At 58.2% G+C, this 13,697-nt stretch overlaps 1 protein-coding gene across 7 annotated transcripts in view; it reads left to right on the forward strand.

Annotated features, from left to right (window-relative positions):
- KCNT1 (potassium sodium-activated channel subfamily T member 1) overlaps positions 1 to 13,697 on the forward strand; it is a 79,276-nt gene that overhangs the window by 19,656 nt on the left and 45,923 nt on the right. For 2 of the 7 annotated variants that reach the window (XM_024999624.2, XM_024999623.2), the window contains exon 1: positions 8,980 to 9,708. The exons of 3 other annotated variants lie outside the window; for them this stretch is intronic. In XM_024999624.2, the coding sequence (XP_024855392.2) occupies positions 9,344 to 9,708 (365 nt within the window). In that variant the 5' untranslated portion in view covers positions 8,980 to 9,343. Of the gene's footprint in view, positions 1 to 8,673; positions 8,952 to 8,978; positions 9,709 to 13,697 lie in introns of those variants that run through there. 2 more of the 7 variants (XM_059891876.1, XM_059891874.1) reach the window with 2 other exon arrangements.

Consider the following 13,697-nt stretch of genomic DNA (forward strand, 5'->3'; position numbering starts at 1 on the left):
GGGGAATGCACGCACATGTGAGCAGCAGTGTGGTCATCTCACCCAGCCGTGGGCACTGAGGGCGTTCAGCAGGGCTCCTGGACCTGGGTCTCCACTTTTAAGACAGTCCCGCTCTTGGTGATCCGGGATTAAGAGAACATCAGTGAAGGTGTCAACAGTTCTGTGATGAGGTGGGGCCTGGCCTCCCCTTGCCCACGCCCCAGGGATCCTGGGGGAGAATCTTGAGATGGCAAATCAGGTGTCCCCAGGAGCCTTGTCCACATCCCACCCTCTGGCCGTGCACATCCCAGAGCATCTCTTTGCCTCTAAGCCTGCATCCTGGGCACGTGTGTGCACGGCTCAAAACTAAATTCCTGCCAATTAGTGCAAAGCAGGACACAGATGCCCAGTGAGAGGACAGCCAGCATCCCCCAGGGTCTCGGAAACCATGATCGGTTTCGGTCTCAAACTGCAGTTTATCAGACTCCTGATATGCTGCCCACCACGTGCCACTGCCGTGCACTCCGAGTAACAAAGGGAGGTGGGAGTGCCCAGGCTGCGGCTCAGGCAGCTCCAGCTGAGTGACAGACACCCCTACCGGGGCACCTCACCAGCGGACAGTTACTGCTCACAGTTCTGCAGCTGGAAGTCTGAGATCAGATGCCAACCTGGGGAGGTGGGGAGGGCGTTCCTGATGGGGCCTCTTCCTGTTGTGCAGATACCGTCCTGCCTGTCCTCATGAGAGACAGTGAACAAGTTCTCTCATGAGGGCACTAACCCCATCTCGGGGCCCCACCCTCAGGACCTCATCTATTAATAACTCTCATCACCTCTGAATGCCATCTCTCTGGGGGTTGGGGCTTCAGTGTGAGTTTGTGGGGGGGACACATACACATTCCATCCACAACAGGCTTGGGGAACAAAGTGGACACTATGAAATAGATGGCCGGTACCCTCTCCAGGGGTTAAGGTGTGCCTCGATCTCAAATTCCTTAAGCCCTGGGGCATCCCAGGATCCCTGGAGGGAAAGCCTGCCTCTCTCGCCTCCCCGACACCCACGAGGTGCAGGCCCCTGGTGAGTGGAGGAAGATCCTGCAGGAAGAAGCCCAGCTCAAGGTCTCCAGCTGAGAGGCAGAATCTCGGGAGGGGGCCTGCAGTGCTTTGAATGGTGTCCCCCAAGTTCCTGTCCACTGGCACCTGGGAATGTGACCTTATTTGGAAATAGCGTCTTTGCGGCTGTAATTAAGGTAAAGATCTTGAGATGGGATGATTTCAGATTTAGGGTGGGCCCTACATCCACTGACTGGTGTCCTTTTAAGAAGACACACACACACACACACACACACACACAGGAGAAGCTATGTGAGAACAGAGCAGAGACAGGTGACGGCCACAAGCCAGACCTCCAGGGGCCTCCAGGAGTTAGAGGAGGCAGGAAGCGCCCTCCTGTGGAGCCTCTGGAGGGAGCATGGCCCTGTGACACTGATTTCAGCCCAGTGATGCTGACTTTGGACCTCTGGGCTCCAGGACTGAGAACAAATTTCTGTGTTAAGTCCCTCAATCGTGGTCCCTTGTTCCAGCTGCCCCAAGATACACACACCAGGAAATCTCAGGCATTTGGGGGACAGTGAATGTCGAGGAGAAGTCACCTCGTTTTTCTCTAGGACAGAAAAGTACCACCTGCTGAGCAGTCTGGGGAAGCCTCTCCCACCCCCTACCCCAGCCCAGTGGCCAGGCCAGTCCCCAGGCCACTGTTAGGAAGGGAGACTCCCTTGGGAAGCACAGATCTCATGTGGCATTTATGGGGCATCTCCCGAGACCAGGGCTTCTCTGGTGGCTCAGACAGTAAAGAATCTGCCTGCAATGCAGGAGATACAGGTTCGATCCCTGGGTTGGGAAGATCCTCTGGAGAAGGGAATGGCCACCCACTCCGGTATTCTTGCCTGGAGAGTCCCATGGATAGAGGACCTAGTAGGCTACAGTCCATGAGGTCACAAAGAGTCAGATAGGACTGAATGACGAACACTTCACTTTAACTTCTGAGACTCATGTTTGGGCTGGAGAGGGCAGCAGGAGAGGAAGCATCTTCCCTGAGAAGCCAGGGACCTCCAAGTGGTGCCTGTGAGGTGATCAGCGGGCTTGTGAACAGGGGAGAAGTCTCCCAGCTCTGGGTCTGCAGCCATGGCAGAGTCCAGGGAAGGGCAGCACATACCTGGCTTGGGGAGGACACTGCCCTGGTGGCCCCAACCTGACCTTCACAGCTGGTTTGTTCCATCCAGGAATATTGTGTTGCATCTGGTTATTAGGGTTTGCTAACTCCTTTTAATCCAGGATGGCTCCTACCAGGTATGCCCGCCTAGGTCCCCCACCCTAATCCCCAAGCCCATGAGGATGGTGAGATGTCTCCTTATTTGGAAGTAGGATCTTTACAGATAATTGATGAGCAGGTCATTAGGGTGGGCCCTAATCCAACCTGATCAGTGTCTATTTTAGTGTTTACTTTTGTTTATTTGGCTGCGCTGGGTCTGGGTTGTGGCACACAGGATCTTCTGTCTTCTGGCAGCATGTGGGGTATTTAGTTGCAGCACGTAAGGCCTAGTTCCCCGACCAGGGATTGAACCCAGGGCCCCTGCATTGGGAGTTCAGCGTCTTAGCCACTGGACCACCAGAGAAGGTCCAACTGATGTCCTTTTTAAAAAGGGAAATTTGGAAACAGACGTGGAAAGATCCTGCCTCATGGCCTCAGAAGCAGGCCCTGCTAACACCTTGATCTCAGCCTCCAGAACTGGGAGAGAATGAATTTCTGCTGTTCACGCCATCCAGACTGGGCCACACAGCCCTAGGAAGCTCATGCTGTAGTCCAGTCGCTCACTGACTCTTTGTGACACCATGGACTGCAGCACACCAGGCCTCCCTGTCCTTCACTATCTCCCAGAGTTTGCTCAAATTCATGTCCATTGAGTTGGTGATGCCATCCAACCTTCTCATCCTCTGCCACCCCCTTCTCTCCTTTTCCTTCAGTCTTTCCCAGCATCAGGATCTTTTCCAATGAGTCAGCTCTTCGCATCAGGTGGCCAGAGTATTGGAGCTTCACCATCAGTCCTTCCAATGAATATTCAGGGTTGATTTCCTTGAGGATTGACTGGTTTGATCTCCTTGCTGTCCAAGGGACTCTCAAGAGTCTTCTCCAGCACCACAATTGGAAAGCATCAATTCTTTGGCCCTCAGCCTTCTGTATGGTCCAACTCACACATCCATACATGACTTCTGGAAAAACCATAGCTTTCACTATACAGGCCTTTGTCAGGAAAGTGATGTCTCTGCTTTTTAACATGCTGTCTAGATTTGTCATAGCTTTCCTTCCAACGAGCAAGCGTCTTTTAATTTCATGGCTGCAGCCACCGTCCATAGTGATTTGGGAGCCCCCCCCCCCCAAAAAATAAAATCTGTCACTGCTTTTACTTTTTCCGCATCTGTTTGCCATGAAGTGATGGGACTGGATGCCATGACCTTAGTTTTCTGAATGCTGAGTTTTAAGCCAGGCTTTCACTCTCCTTTTTCACCCTCATTAAGAGGCTCTTTAGTTCCTCTTCACCTTCTGCCATTAGAGTGGTATCATCTGCATATCTGAGGTTGTTGATATTTCTCCTGGAAGCTCATACCCATGGCAATTTTGCATTATAAGTAAGGTTACTGATCAGTCGGCTGAGGTAATGAACAGGAGGGTGGGCCCTTTCTAAGCACAGTGGGCCTTTGAGAGTAGGGTGTTTTCTCTGGCCAGAAGTGGAAGAAAAGATTTGAGGCCTAGGAGTATCTGAGCCACAATTGCCAGCTTTAAAGACGGAGGGGCCAAGGGATGCGGGAAGCCTTTAGGAGCTGAGCCACCAACAGACAACAGGAAAAGGGAAACTCAGTCCTACAACCACCAGGAAATCAATCCCACCAACTGGATGAGCCTGAAGGTGGATTTCCCCCAGGGCTCAAGGTGGAAGGCCAGCCTTGCTGATGCTGGTTTCAGGCACATGGAACCCTAAGCAGGACACCAAGCTAAGCCATGCCCAGCCTTCTAATGGATGGCGAAAGATAACAGATGTGTTGCTTTAAGCTGCGAAGTTGGTGGTGATTTGTCGCACAGCACAAGTGGCTGATGTGCCAGGCCTCCCGTCCTGCAGAAGGTTCTGCTGTCTATGTGTCTGGCTGCCTCTCCTAGTATTTCTCATAAACTGGATGTTGGTTCTGAAGGCCTGGTGGATGGAACTCGGATGTTTCAGGCAAAAGGTTTTAAGTGCCACTGTGGTCCCCACGTTGCCATGTCCTGGTTGTCCCTCCGTTAGAGATGGCCAGATGGACACTGGCTAGTGATGACAGCCCAGCCCTTGCACTGAGCAGTTAGGCACAGTGATCCGTCAACATGTGACCAGGCACTCCCCCTCTACCTTGCAGCTGAGGAGGGCAGCCCCCCGGGACAGCCTCCCTGAGCCCCACATTCCATGGAGGCTTGGCCAAGCTCCTTTCCTGTTCTGCTCCACCCTCCTTGAGTATAAGCCACATGCTTCTTTAACTGGTGGTTTCACTTTCACTTTTCACTTTCATGCATTGGAGAAGGAAATGGCAGCCCACTCCAGTGTTCTTGCCTGGAGAATCCCAGGGATGGGGGAGCCTGGTGGGCTGCCGTCTATGGGATCGCACAGAGTTGGACACGACTGAAGTGACTTAGCATAGCATTTCCTGCATCAATGGGAGCCAGTTGTAAGCCCTGAAACATAATTCCTGCTGAAAAAAGCAGGAAAACACGCTCAATCCTTTCCCTTTAATTACTAGTTTTCAAAGTGTATTATAGTAGCTTCACAGGATGACAGCTGAGGGTGTTTTTTCTGGATTCTTCCTTCTGGGTGTGACCTTTGAGTTTCTTAAGTGACAAGAGGGGCTTTGAAAATATGCTGAAAGGCAATGGCACCCCACTCCAGTACTCTTGCCTGGAAAATCCCATGGACGGAGGAACCTGGTAGGCTGCAGTCCATGGGGTCGCTAAGAGTCGGACACGACTGAGTGACTTCACTTTCACTTTTCACTTTCATGCACTGGAGAAGGCAATGGCAACCCACTCCAGTGTTCTTGCCTGGAGAATCCCAGGGATGGTGGAGCCTGGTGGGCTGCCATCTATGGGGTCACACAGAGTCGGACACGACTGAAGTGACGCAGCAGCAGCAGCAGCAAGGATCTTAAAAAAAAAAGTACTTACCTTAGAAGAAAGAGATTAACATTTTAAAGTTATTACTTATTTGTTTTATTTACTTTTGGCTGTATTGGGTCTTGGTTGCTGCACATGGGCTTTCTCGAATTGCAGCGGCGGGGGCTACTCTTCACCGCGGTGGCCTTTCTTGCTGCAGAGCACAGGCTCAGTAATTGCGGTGCACAGGCTTGGTTGCTCCACGGCGTGTGGAATCTCCCTGGACCAGGGATTGAACCCGTGTCCTCTGCATTGGCAGTTGGAGTCCCAACCCGTGGACTCTGAACCCATGGAAGTCCAAAGTTAAGAATCTTGAAAAAAAAAAAAAGAATCTTGAGATGAGGCGGTAATCCTGGGTCACCTGGGGAACGCTGTGGGGTCACAGGGCTTTTCAGAAGAGGGAGGAGGAAGGCCAGAGTCAGAGAGGGAGACGGAAGGATGAGGCAGGGGCCAGAGCCACGTGAGGACGGGGCCCCAGAGAGGGGACGCCGGGGCCTCTGGAAGCTGGAAAAGACACAGAAGCATCTCCCCAAAGTCTCCAAAGGGAACCAGCCCCTGCCCGCGTGTAAACTTTAGGACCCAGAATTCCAGAACTGTTGAAGACGACAAGTTTCAAACCACTGTATTTGTAGTACTTGTTACAGAAGCAAGAGGAGACCCACACACCGTGTGCTCATCTTCCTTCTGTTTTGGTTTGGTTTTGGGTTTCTGGCTGTGAGGCGTGTGGGACCCTAGCTCCTCAACCAGGGATCGAGCCCACACCCTCGGCACTGGAAAGCAAAGTCTTCACCACTGGACTGCCAGGGGAGTCCCATCTTCGTCCCATCTAATATTCAGTTGTCCCTTCTTGGGCTAGTGGGAGCTCATCCAACTGGATTTTGTACTTCTTTTTTTCACAATTTTTTAAAAATTGTGTAAAACACATATGCTTCACAAGAGAAGCCATCGCAATGAGAAGCCTGTGCATTTCAACTAGAGAGTGCAGAGAAAGCCTGTGCACATCGACAGACCCAGCAAGCCAAAAGTAAATAAATAAAAAACACACATGATGTAAAATTCACCACCTTAATCATTTTTGAGTGTACAGTCTGTGATAGAATAGTCTTTCTAGATTTTTTGAATCAAAGTATAGTTGATTTAGGGATTCCCTGGTGGCTCAGTGGTAAAGAATCTACCTGCCAACAGAGAAGATGTGGGTTCGATCCCTGGGTGGGGAAGATCCCCCTAGAGGAGGGCATGGCAACCCACTCCAGTATTCTTGCCTGGAGAATCCCGTGGACAGAGAAGCCTGGCGGGCTACAGTCCATGGGGTCATGGACACGACTGATCCCGCACAGACATTGGGTGCACATACATTTACAATTGTTATACAGTCTTCTTGCAGGGATCCCTGGATCATTGTGCAGTATCCCTTCTTTGCCTCTCATTCCAGTCTTTGTTTTTAAATACACTAAGCATATTCTTTTTTTTTAATTTAATTTTATTTTTTAACTTTACAATATTTATTGGTTTTGCCATATATCAAAATGAATCCGCCACAGGTATACATGTGTTTCCCATCCTGAACCCTCCTCCCTCCTCCCTCCCCATACCATCCCTCTGGGTCGTCCCAGTGCACCAGCCCCAAGCATCCAGTATCCTGCATCAAACCTGGACTGGCGACTCGTTTCATATATGATCAGAATGGCTGCGATCCAAAAGTCTACAAGCAATAAATGCTGGAGAGGGTGTGGAGAAAAGGGAACCCTCTTAAACTGTTGGTGGGAGTGCAAACTAAGCATATTCTTAATGGGCAGCTGACACCACCATCCACCGCTTTCATCTTCCCCGACTGAAACGCATCCCCGTCAAACTCACTCCCCACCCCCTCCCCCAGCCCCTGAAGCCAGCTTGCTCTTCCCTTCCCCTGATTTGCTTTGTCTCTCTTATTGCCTGAAGAATTCTGTCTTCATCCTCTAAGCCCAATAGATTGGTGGGATTGATGCTGGGTGCGGCGCATCTTATTGTCCTGGAACTCCGTGAGGAGTCCTTTCACCATTCTGTTTCTATTTCCTAAATTTGTTTTAAATGCTGCAAACGGGCCGGGGCCCCTACCGGGGCATGAGCAGTTCTTCGGGTGTTTGCAGCTCCTGGACATTCTGCTCCGCGTCTACCTCTGTGCTAGCAGGGCCATCCCTCTCTCAGTTACTCCATGATCAGTCATTTCCCTTCTGATTTGGGTTCACCAGGTGGCGCTAGTGGTAAAGAACCCGCCTGCCAATGCAGGAGACGTTAAGAAACGGGTTAGATCCCTGGGTCGGGAAGATCCCCTGGAGAAGGAAACGGCAACCCACTCCAGTATTCTTGCCTGGAGGATCCCACGGACAGAGGACCCTAGCAGCCTGCAGTCCATGGGTTGCAAAGAGTCGGACACGACCGAAACGACTTAGTGCGCCTCAGGAATCGTGATATGGGCTGAGGGCAGGCGTGTGTCCAGGATGTGCCGGAGGTGATGGTTTAGACGGCCCCACCCCTTTTTGGTGGTGTTGAGTACAGAGGCATTGCTCCTGACACCCTGTTTTTGCTCCCAGCTCTTCAGATGTGGCCGTTGGGTTTTTGGTCTTTATCTTTTGTCCATAATTTGCCCCACCTGAGCATGCACGCGGTTGTTTTTAGTCTCATTTAGTCTCTTTGTATTTTGTTGCTGAAGGAGAGGTGTGTCCGGGAGAAAGCACTGCAGCAAAGGGCCCCAGGTCCCAGCCCGGCTCACATGGACACACAGGCAGAGAGGCTCAGCGGGGCCCCAGAGAAGGTGCTGCCCGTGCCCTCGACCCTACTGGCCCTGTTTTACAGGTGCTGCGGTGTCTCGCTCACCAGCAGGCCGGAGGTGCTTCAAGCCCTCCCTCTTTGCAGCCACTCCCATGTCACCCCCTCCACAGGAGGGGCAAAGAGTGGCTGACACCAGTTTATCCCCCTGCCACCTCCTGTGTTGGCGGGGAAGGCTCGGGACAGGAGACCGGACAGGATGTGGAAGGTGGTCGGGGAAGCGCAAATATAAGTGTTGCTGAAACCACCCAATGGCTTCATCCTGACTCAGCACTGTCTGGGGGGAGGCCAGGCCAGGAGCTGGGTGCACAGAGGCCCACCTTCCTCTCACAGACCTTCTGTCCGCGCAGGGCCATGGTGGTTTGCTGGGCCACAAGACGGGTAAAGCAATAGAGGCAGGCCAGCTGGCCAAGTTGGAGCCTCCAGTCTGGCATCAGGGCTTGGACCAGACAGGAGGGCCTGGAGCCCCCCGGGGGCAACCTGCACAGCTGTCCTCTGAGTGCCCTGTACCCAGCTGGGCTCCAGGGCAGCCAGCCCACAGCCTGGGTCCTCCCAGCACCAACACCTGGGCAAGTCACCTCTACCCCCCGCCCCTCAGTCCCGGGCCTCCCTGGTCTGCAAAAATAGAAGGAATTGGGCAGAAAAGCCACATAATGTGGCAACAGGGAGAAGAGGCTCTGTCAGCTGGGAGGCCTCTCCCTGCCTTCCTGTCTGGTCTCCCATCGAAGCCACTTCCTCCCTCAGCGCCTCGGTTTCCCTTCTTTGCAAACGGACAGAAATCTGCACACTTCCTCAAGCTGTCTATTCCGTGAGATGGTCCGAGCTCACCAGGCAGGGAAGGGGTCGGGCGCAGACTGAGCTCCGGGACTGTTAGCTGCCTCCTCCGCGTCCGGGATCCTATGTCCCGCCCCGAATGGAGCCTCGAGTGCGGGTACAGGTAAAGGAGGACCTCGTGGACTCCCTGGACACTTTGGGGGAGGAGGTGGGGGGCAAGGACCGCCCCTGAGTGCCTGCGGGAAGGGAGACAGCGGCGTCCCCCCCAACCTCGACCGTGGGGCTGGGCCCACCCGACCTGGGCGGCAGGGGTGGGATCTGGGAGGTGCGCGTGGCGGGTCCCCAGGACCCACAGGCCGCCTGGGGTCCCCGCCTGCGGAGGTGACCGGCCAAGAGCCACCAGCTGCCACCGCGCTACTAGCCCTCCCCTTCCCCTCCCCCCGCGCCGTGCGGGCCAGCGTGACTATTACTACTCCTTCAAGGGAAGGCAGACCTCTCGCAGCCCGGGGCGCCGCGACCCCCGCTCCCACGTGGGGCGCCCTCTGCGCTCCGGGGATGGGCAGGGGGCCGAGCCTGGGCGCCCCCCGGTCGCGGCGGGAGGGAGCCCGACTGTCCCCCAGCATCCCAGCCCCCCCTCGGCCGTTCCACTGCGGCGGCCGCGCGGGGAGCGCGGGGCGGCGCGCGGAGATGGTAGCGCCCGCTCCGCCCCCGCCTCCCGCCGCCGCCGCCGCCGCCGCCGCCGCCGCCGCCGCGCGCTCCGGCAGGATGGCGCGGGCCAAGCTGCCGCGCTCGCCGTCCGAGGGCAAGGCGGGCCCGGGGGGCACCCCAGCCGGCGCCTCGGCCCCCGAGGAGCCGCACGGGCTCAGCCCGCTGCTGCCGGCCCGCGGCGGGGGCTCCGTGGGCAGCGACGTGGGCCAGAGGTAGGGGCGGGGGCGCGGGGCGCCGCCGGGAGGGGCTTTGCTCTCTGCGCTCGCATCCCGCACGGGCTCCGCTCCGCTGCACCTGCCGCGTTGCCTGCAGCCCTGGGGAGGGGAGGGACGGCCGGGGTCTCCCTTGGGGACCCCCTCCCAAGCGCCCCGCCCGCTGTGTCTCCCGTCCGCCTGTGGGACCCCTGCTCCCTCCTGCTCTGAGAGGCTGAGCACAGTGGGCCTGCAGCTGAAATCGGAGGAGAGAAAGGAGGTGGGGACCTGCTGACCCCTGCCCAAGCCCTGTCCCGCTGGAGGCTACACTCATGTCGGTCCCCAGCAGCCACTTGGGGTGAGGCAGGGCCAGCATCTGTGTCCCGCTCCAGAGGTAAGCAGTGTGAGGCCCAGGGCGGCCGCAGAGCAGATGGGAGCTGGGGCGCAGGCTGGGGGCTTAGTCTCCCTGGGGCTGGTGCCTGGAGCCCATGGCAGTAGAGGTGCAGGAGGCTGGTTCTCCCTGCCCGGCAGGGTCCTGCCGACCCCCTCCGGCCCCTCCTTGAGCACGGGCACAGCATGACACCCCCATTTCACTGATGAGGACACTGAGGCTCAGTCTGCAGCACTAACTCTCAGCCAGCATCTTTCCTGTGCCGGGAGCCCTTCTAGATGCTGCGGGGGAAACTGAGATGAATCAGACCCCCCTAATGTGGGCACACGTCGTGGGCACGAAAACCTGTGTGGGCTGGGCTGGGACAAGGAGAAGGGGGGCTTCCTGGGGCGCTGGCCCTGCAGGCAGAGCACCGGGAGATGGGCAGGGGCTTCCTGGCAGAGACAGCCAAGGCCAAAGCCTGGGGGGCTGGGGTGTGGTGCCATGTCAGGGTTGGGGTGAGGCGTTGGCAGAGACTCAGCCAGGCAGATGGCAGACCACGGGTACCTGGGGAGCCTCCCTGCCCCTCCCCACTGACCACAGGCCCTCTGGACCCTCCACACCCTCGCACCCCATCTCCTGCTCCTTGACACGCCCCTAGGGGGCAGCTGCCCCGCGGTCATTCCCATTTGCCGGAGGAGACTGCTAAGGCAGGAGACTAAGTGCTCTAACGGGCACTCCTGGTGGACTCACACAGCTAATGGGCAGCCCCTGGGCAGGAGGGAGGCGAGTGCTGGCCAAGGCCCTGGAGACCAGATTCCTCTCTTCTCCATTCCCTTCCTGGAGGCTGTAGGGAGCAGTGAGTCCAGAGGCTTTGGTTACCGGCAGCCTGGCCCCTGCAAATGATTGGCTTCCTGCTGTCCCTGTTCCTGCAGGGACACAGGGATGGCAGGTCCTGTCCAAGCTGCATCTGAACCCGCAGTGCAGCACGGGAGCTGCGGTGGCAGGGACACCTCCTCCAGGAAGCCCTCCCCCCACTCCCACCCCTGCCGCCCCCAGTCCTGCACAGACCCTTCGTGTGAACAGCCTGGCTCGGTCCCCAAGCTGCCTCTGAGGGGCAGGGTCCTCAGAGCAGCTGCACAGCCAGCCCAGCAGCACGAGGGGCTGGTGCCTGCAGCTCATCTCTGGGAGCATTAGGTGCACGCTGTGGAGTTTGCTCCAGACAGGAGCAGTGGGGAGCCATGGCAGGTTCCGGAGCAGACGAGGACTTGCAGGGTTTCAGTTCTGCAAAGACCAGAGCAGGCAGGTGGGTGCCCTCTGCTGGAGGAGCCTGTGGCTGTAGCTTCTGCCCCAACCTGCGTGCAGTGTCTGGAGCCAGCCAGGCCTCGGCCCAGCCTAGGGAGGCCCAGAGCCTCCTGGAGGCCTCACCACTGCTGGGGAGGTAGCACGGCAGAGGCAGGGGTCTCCACTGCCCCCAGGGGACTGAGCCACAGGGAGGGGCTGGCTTCCAACTCCCTACCCAGATCGTCCCCCACCGCCTGCCCCTACCACCCTGCCGTCCTTCTCCTGGACGCCGTGGAGAGGGGAACACGGACAAGGGGAGGAGTGGGCAGCGGAGGCCAGGATGAGCTCTGAGCTCCCACTGGAGGCTGCTCGCAGAGGTCAAGGGAGCCCCAGGGCAGAAAGAAGGCAAGAGAGTCCAGGGAGGGGAAGGCAGGGGAGGCACAGGAGGACCTGGGCAAGGAGTGAGGGGCCCCCAGCAGGGGAGGCCTGTGAGCGGGACCTTGGGGTTGTCTGCGCCTTCCCCAGGGTAGTTTCAGGGGCAGGGCTCGCCAACCCAGGACCCTTACCAGGAGGGGCAGCCAAGGAAGGCGCTCGCTCAGAGCTGGGCGGAAGGAAGGGTTGGAGACAAAGGCGAAACTCTAGCCCAGGGGCTCTTCGTGAAAGGCAGGGAGGAGGGGTGGGGTCTTGGGGCGTGGGGTGGAGTCAGGCAGAGCCCGAGCAGGTGGTGCAGGGCCTGGGCGGGATCAGAATCAGCTGGAGACCCCGGGCGGGTGGCAGCTGCAGTGAGTGGCCTCTGGGGGCAACTGTACGCCCGGGCCCCCCCAACCCCCGCCGGCCCGCGCCGAACTCAGGACGGCCCCTCTGAGCCTGGCTCCCACCAAGGACAGGCCTGGGGGCTCCGGGCCCACCTCTGCGTGCAGGGCCCTGGGGGCTTCTGTGGACAGTGGCGGCCATGGCAGGCAGGGAGAGCGAGGGCTGCAGGAAACAGCGGCTTGGCCAGCCCAGGACTGGCGGTGCACTCTGCTCTGGGGGCTGAGCCTGCCTGCCCCTTGTGCTCTGAGATCGGTGCCACCCTGCTCTCCTGCTGTTCCTCCCGGATCCCTCGCCTGTGGCCGGCCTCCTGCTCGCCCGCCCAAGTCTCCCAACGCCCCCTGCCCCCGGATTTTTCCCAGGAGTCCTCACTCGGGGGCCCCCTCCTCCCCTGCAGATCCACATCTTCATGTGCCCCCCACCCCCTGGCCAGGAATCCAGCCTCTTTCCCGTCCCTTCTCCTCGACGCTTCCAGCGAGTTCCTGGTCCGCCCTGACCTGACGCTGGAACAGGCTGTGGCCCTGCCAGGCTCCCGCCCCCGGGGGAGCAGCTGTCACCCAACTCAGCACTCAGGCAGTGCCTGGGCCAGAGGGGATCTGAGCTGGATAAACACGCAGAACCTGCCAGAAGCTTCCAGAGACCCCAGACCCAGTGAAGCCCAGGCCCCCTGCTCTCTTCAGGCCCAGCCAGCACCTGGCCCACCCACGGGGCACCCGGAGCTGTAGGCTGGGGCCCCACCCAGAGGGCCCTACACAAGGCAAAGCAGGCTGGCTCCCTCCTCCCTGCCTGTGGCCTTGGGAAGGCAGCGGTCCCCTCTGAACCTTGGTTTCCTCTTCTAGAAGATGTTTGCTTTAAGGATTGAAGGAGAGGCCCCATGAAGCTGGAGACGCTGGGCCAGACGGGAGGGACACCAGCAAAGAGCAGACCCTCTGTGCCCCGCCCCCCACCAGTCCCTGATGCTCCCACCAGCTTCTCCCTCCCAGTCTCCAGTTAGTGCAGGCCACACCCACCTTGGTGTTCTCTGGCTGCAGCCAGTCTGGAAGAACCCTAGGCCAAGGCAGCCTCAAGGGCAGCAGGTGTGTGTTGCTGGCCCAGGAGAGGGGGTGCCCCTGGGGGTCCCTAAGAAGCATCAAACTGTCTTGTCACCAGGAAGCCGAGGGGGCAGGGCAGTGGGGTGGCACCAGGGCCTGTAGAGGGCAGGGGCATCAAGGAGAGGTGGGCAGGCTTGACGACAAGGAGCCCAACTGTCATGTCCAGCTGGTGGCCCCTGTGTGTGGGGTGCCTCTCGCTGCCATCAGCTTCCTGGGTGTCGAGGGGGGCTCACCTGCTCCTTCCTGGACCCTGGGGTCACACGAGGCCTGGGGCAGTCTCAGTGCAGAGCAGAGCTGTGGGCGCTCCTGAACCTGCTGTCCAGCCACTCGCTTGGCTGCAGGCGGGGGCCCGTCCTGCGTGCCATCTGCTGGAATCGTCACCCTGTCCCACCGGGGTGGGCACGGGGTGCATGTACCCACACTGCCGTGGGCGCTGTGCTGCTTCTGGGGCATCT

Source organism: Bos taurus, chromosome 11, assembly GCF_002263795.3.
Source record: "Bos taurus isolate L1 Dominette 01449 registration number 42190680 breed Hereford chromosome 11, ARS-UCD2.0, whole genome shotgun sequence".
NCBI lineage: Eukaryota > Metazoa > Chordata > Mammalia > Artiodactyla > Bovidae > Bos > Bos taurus.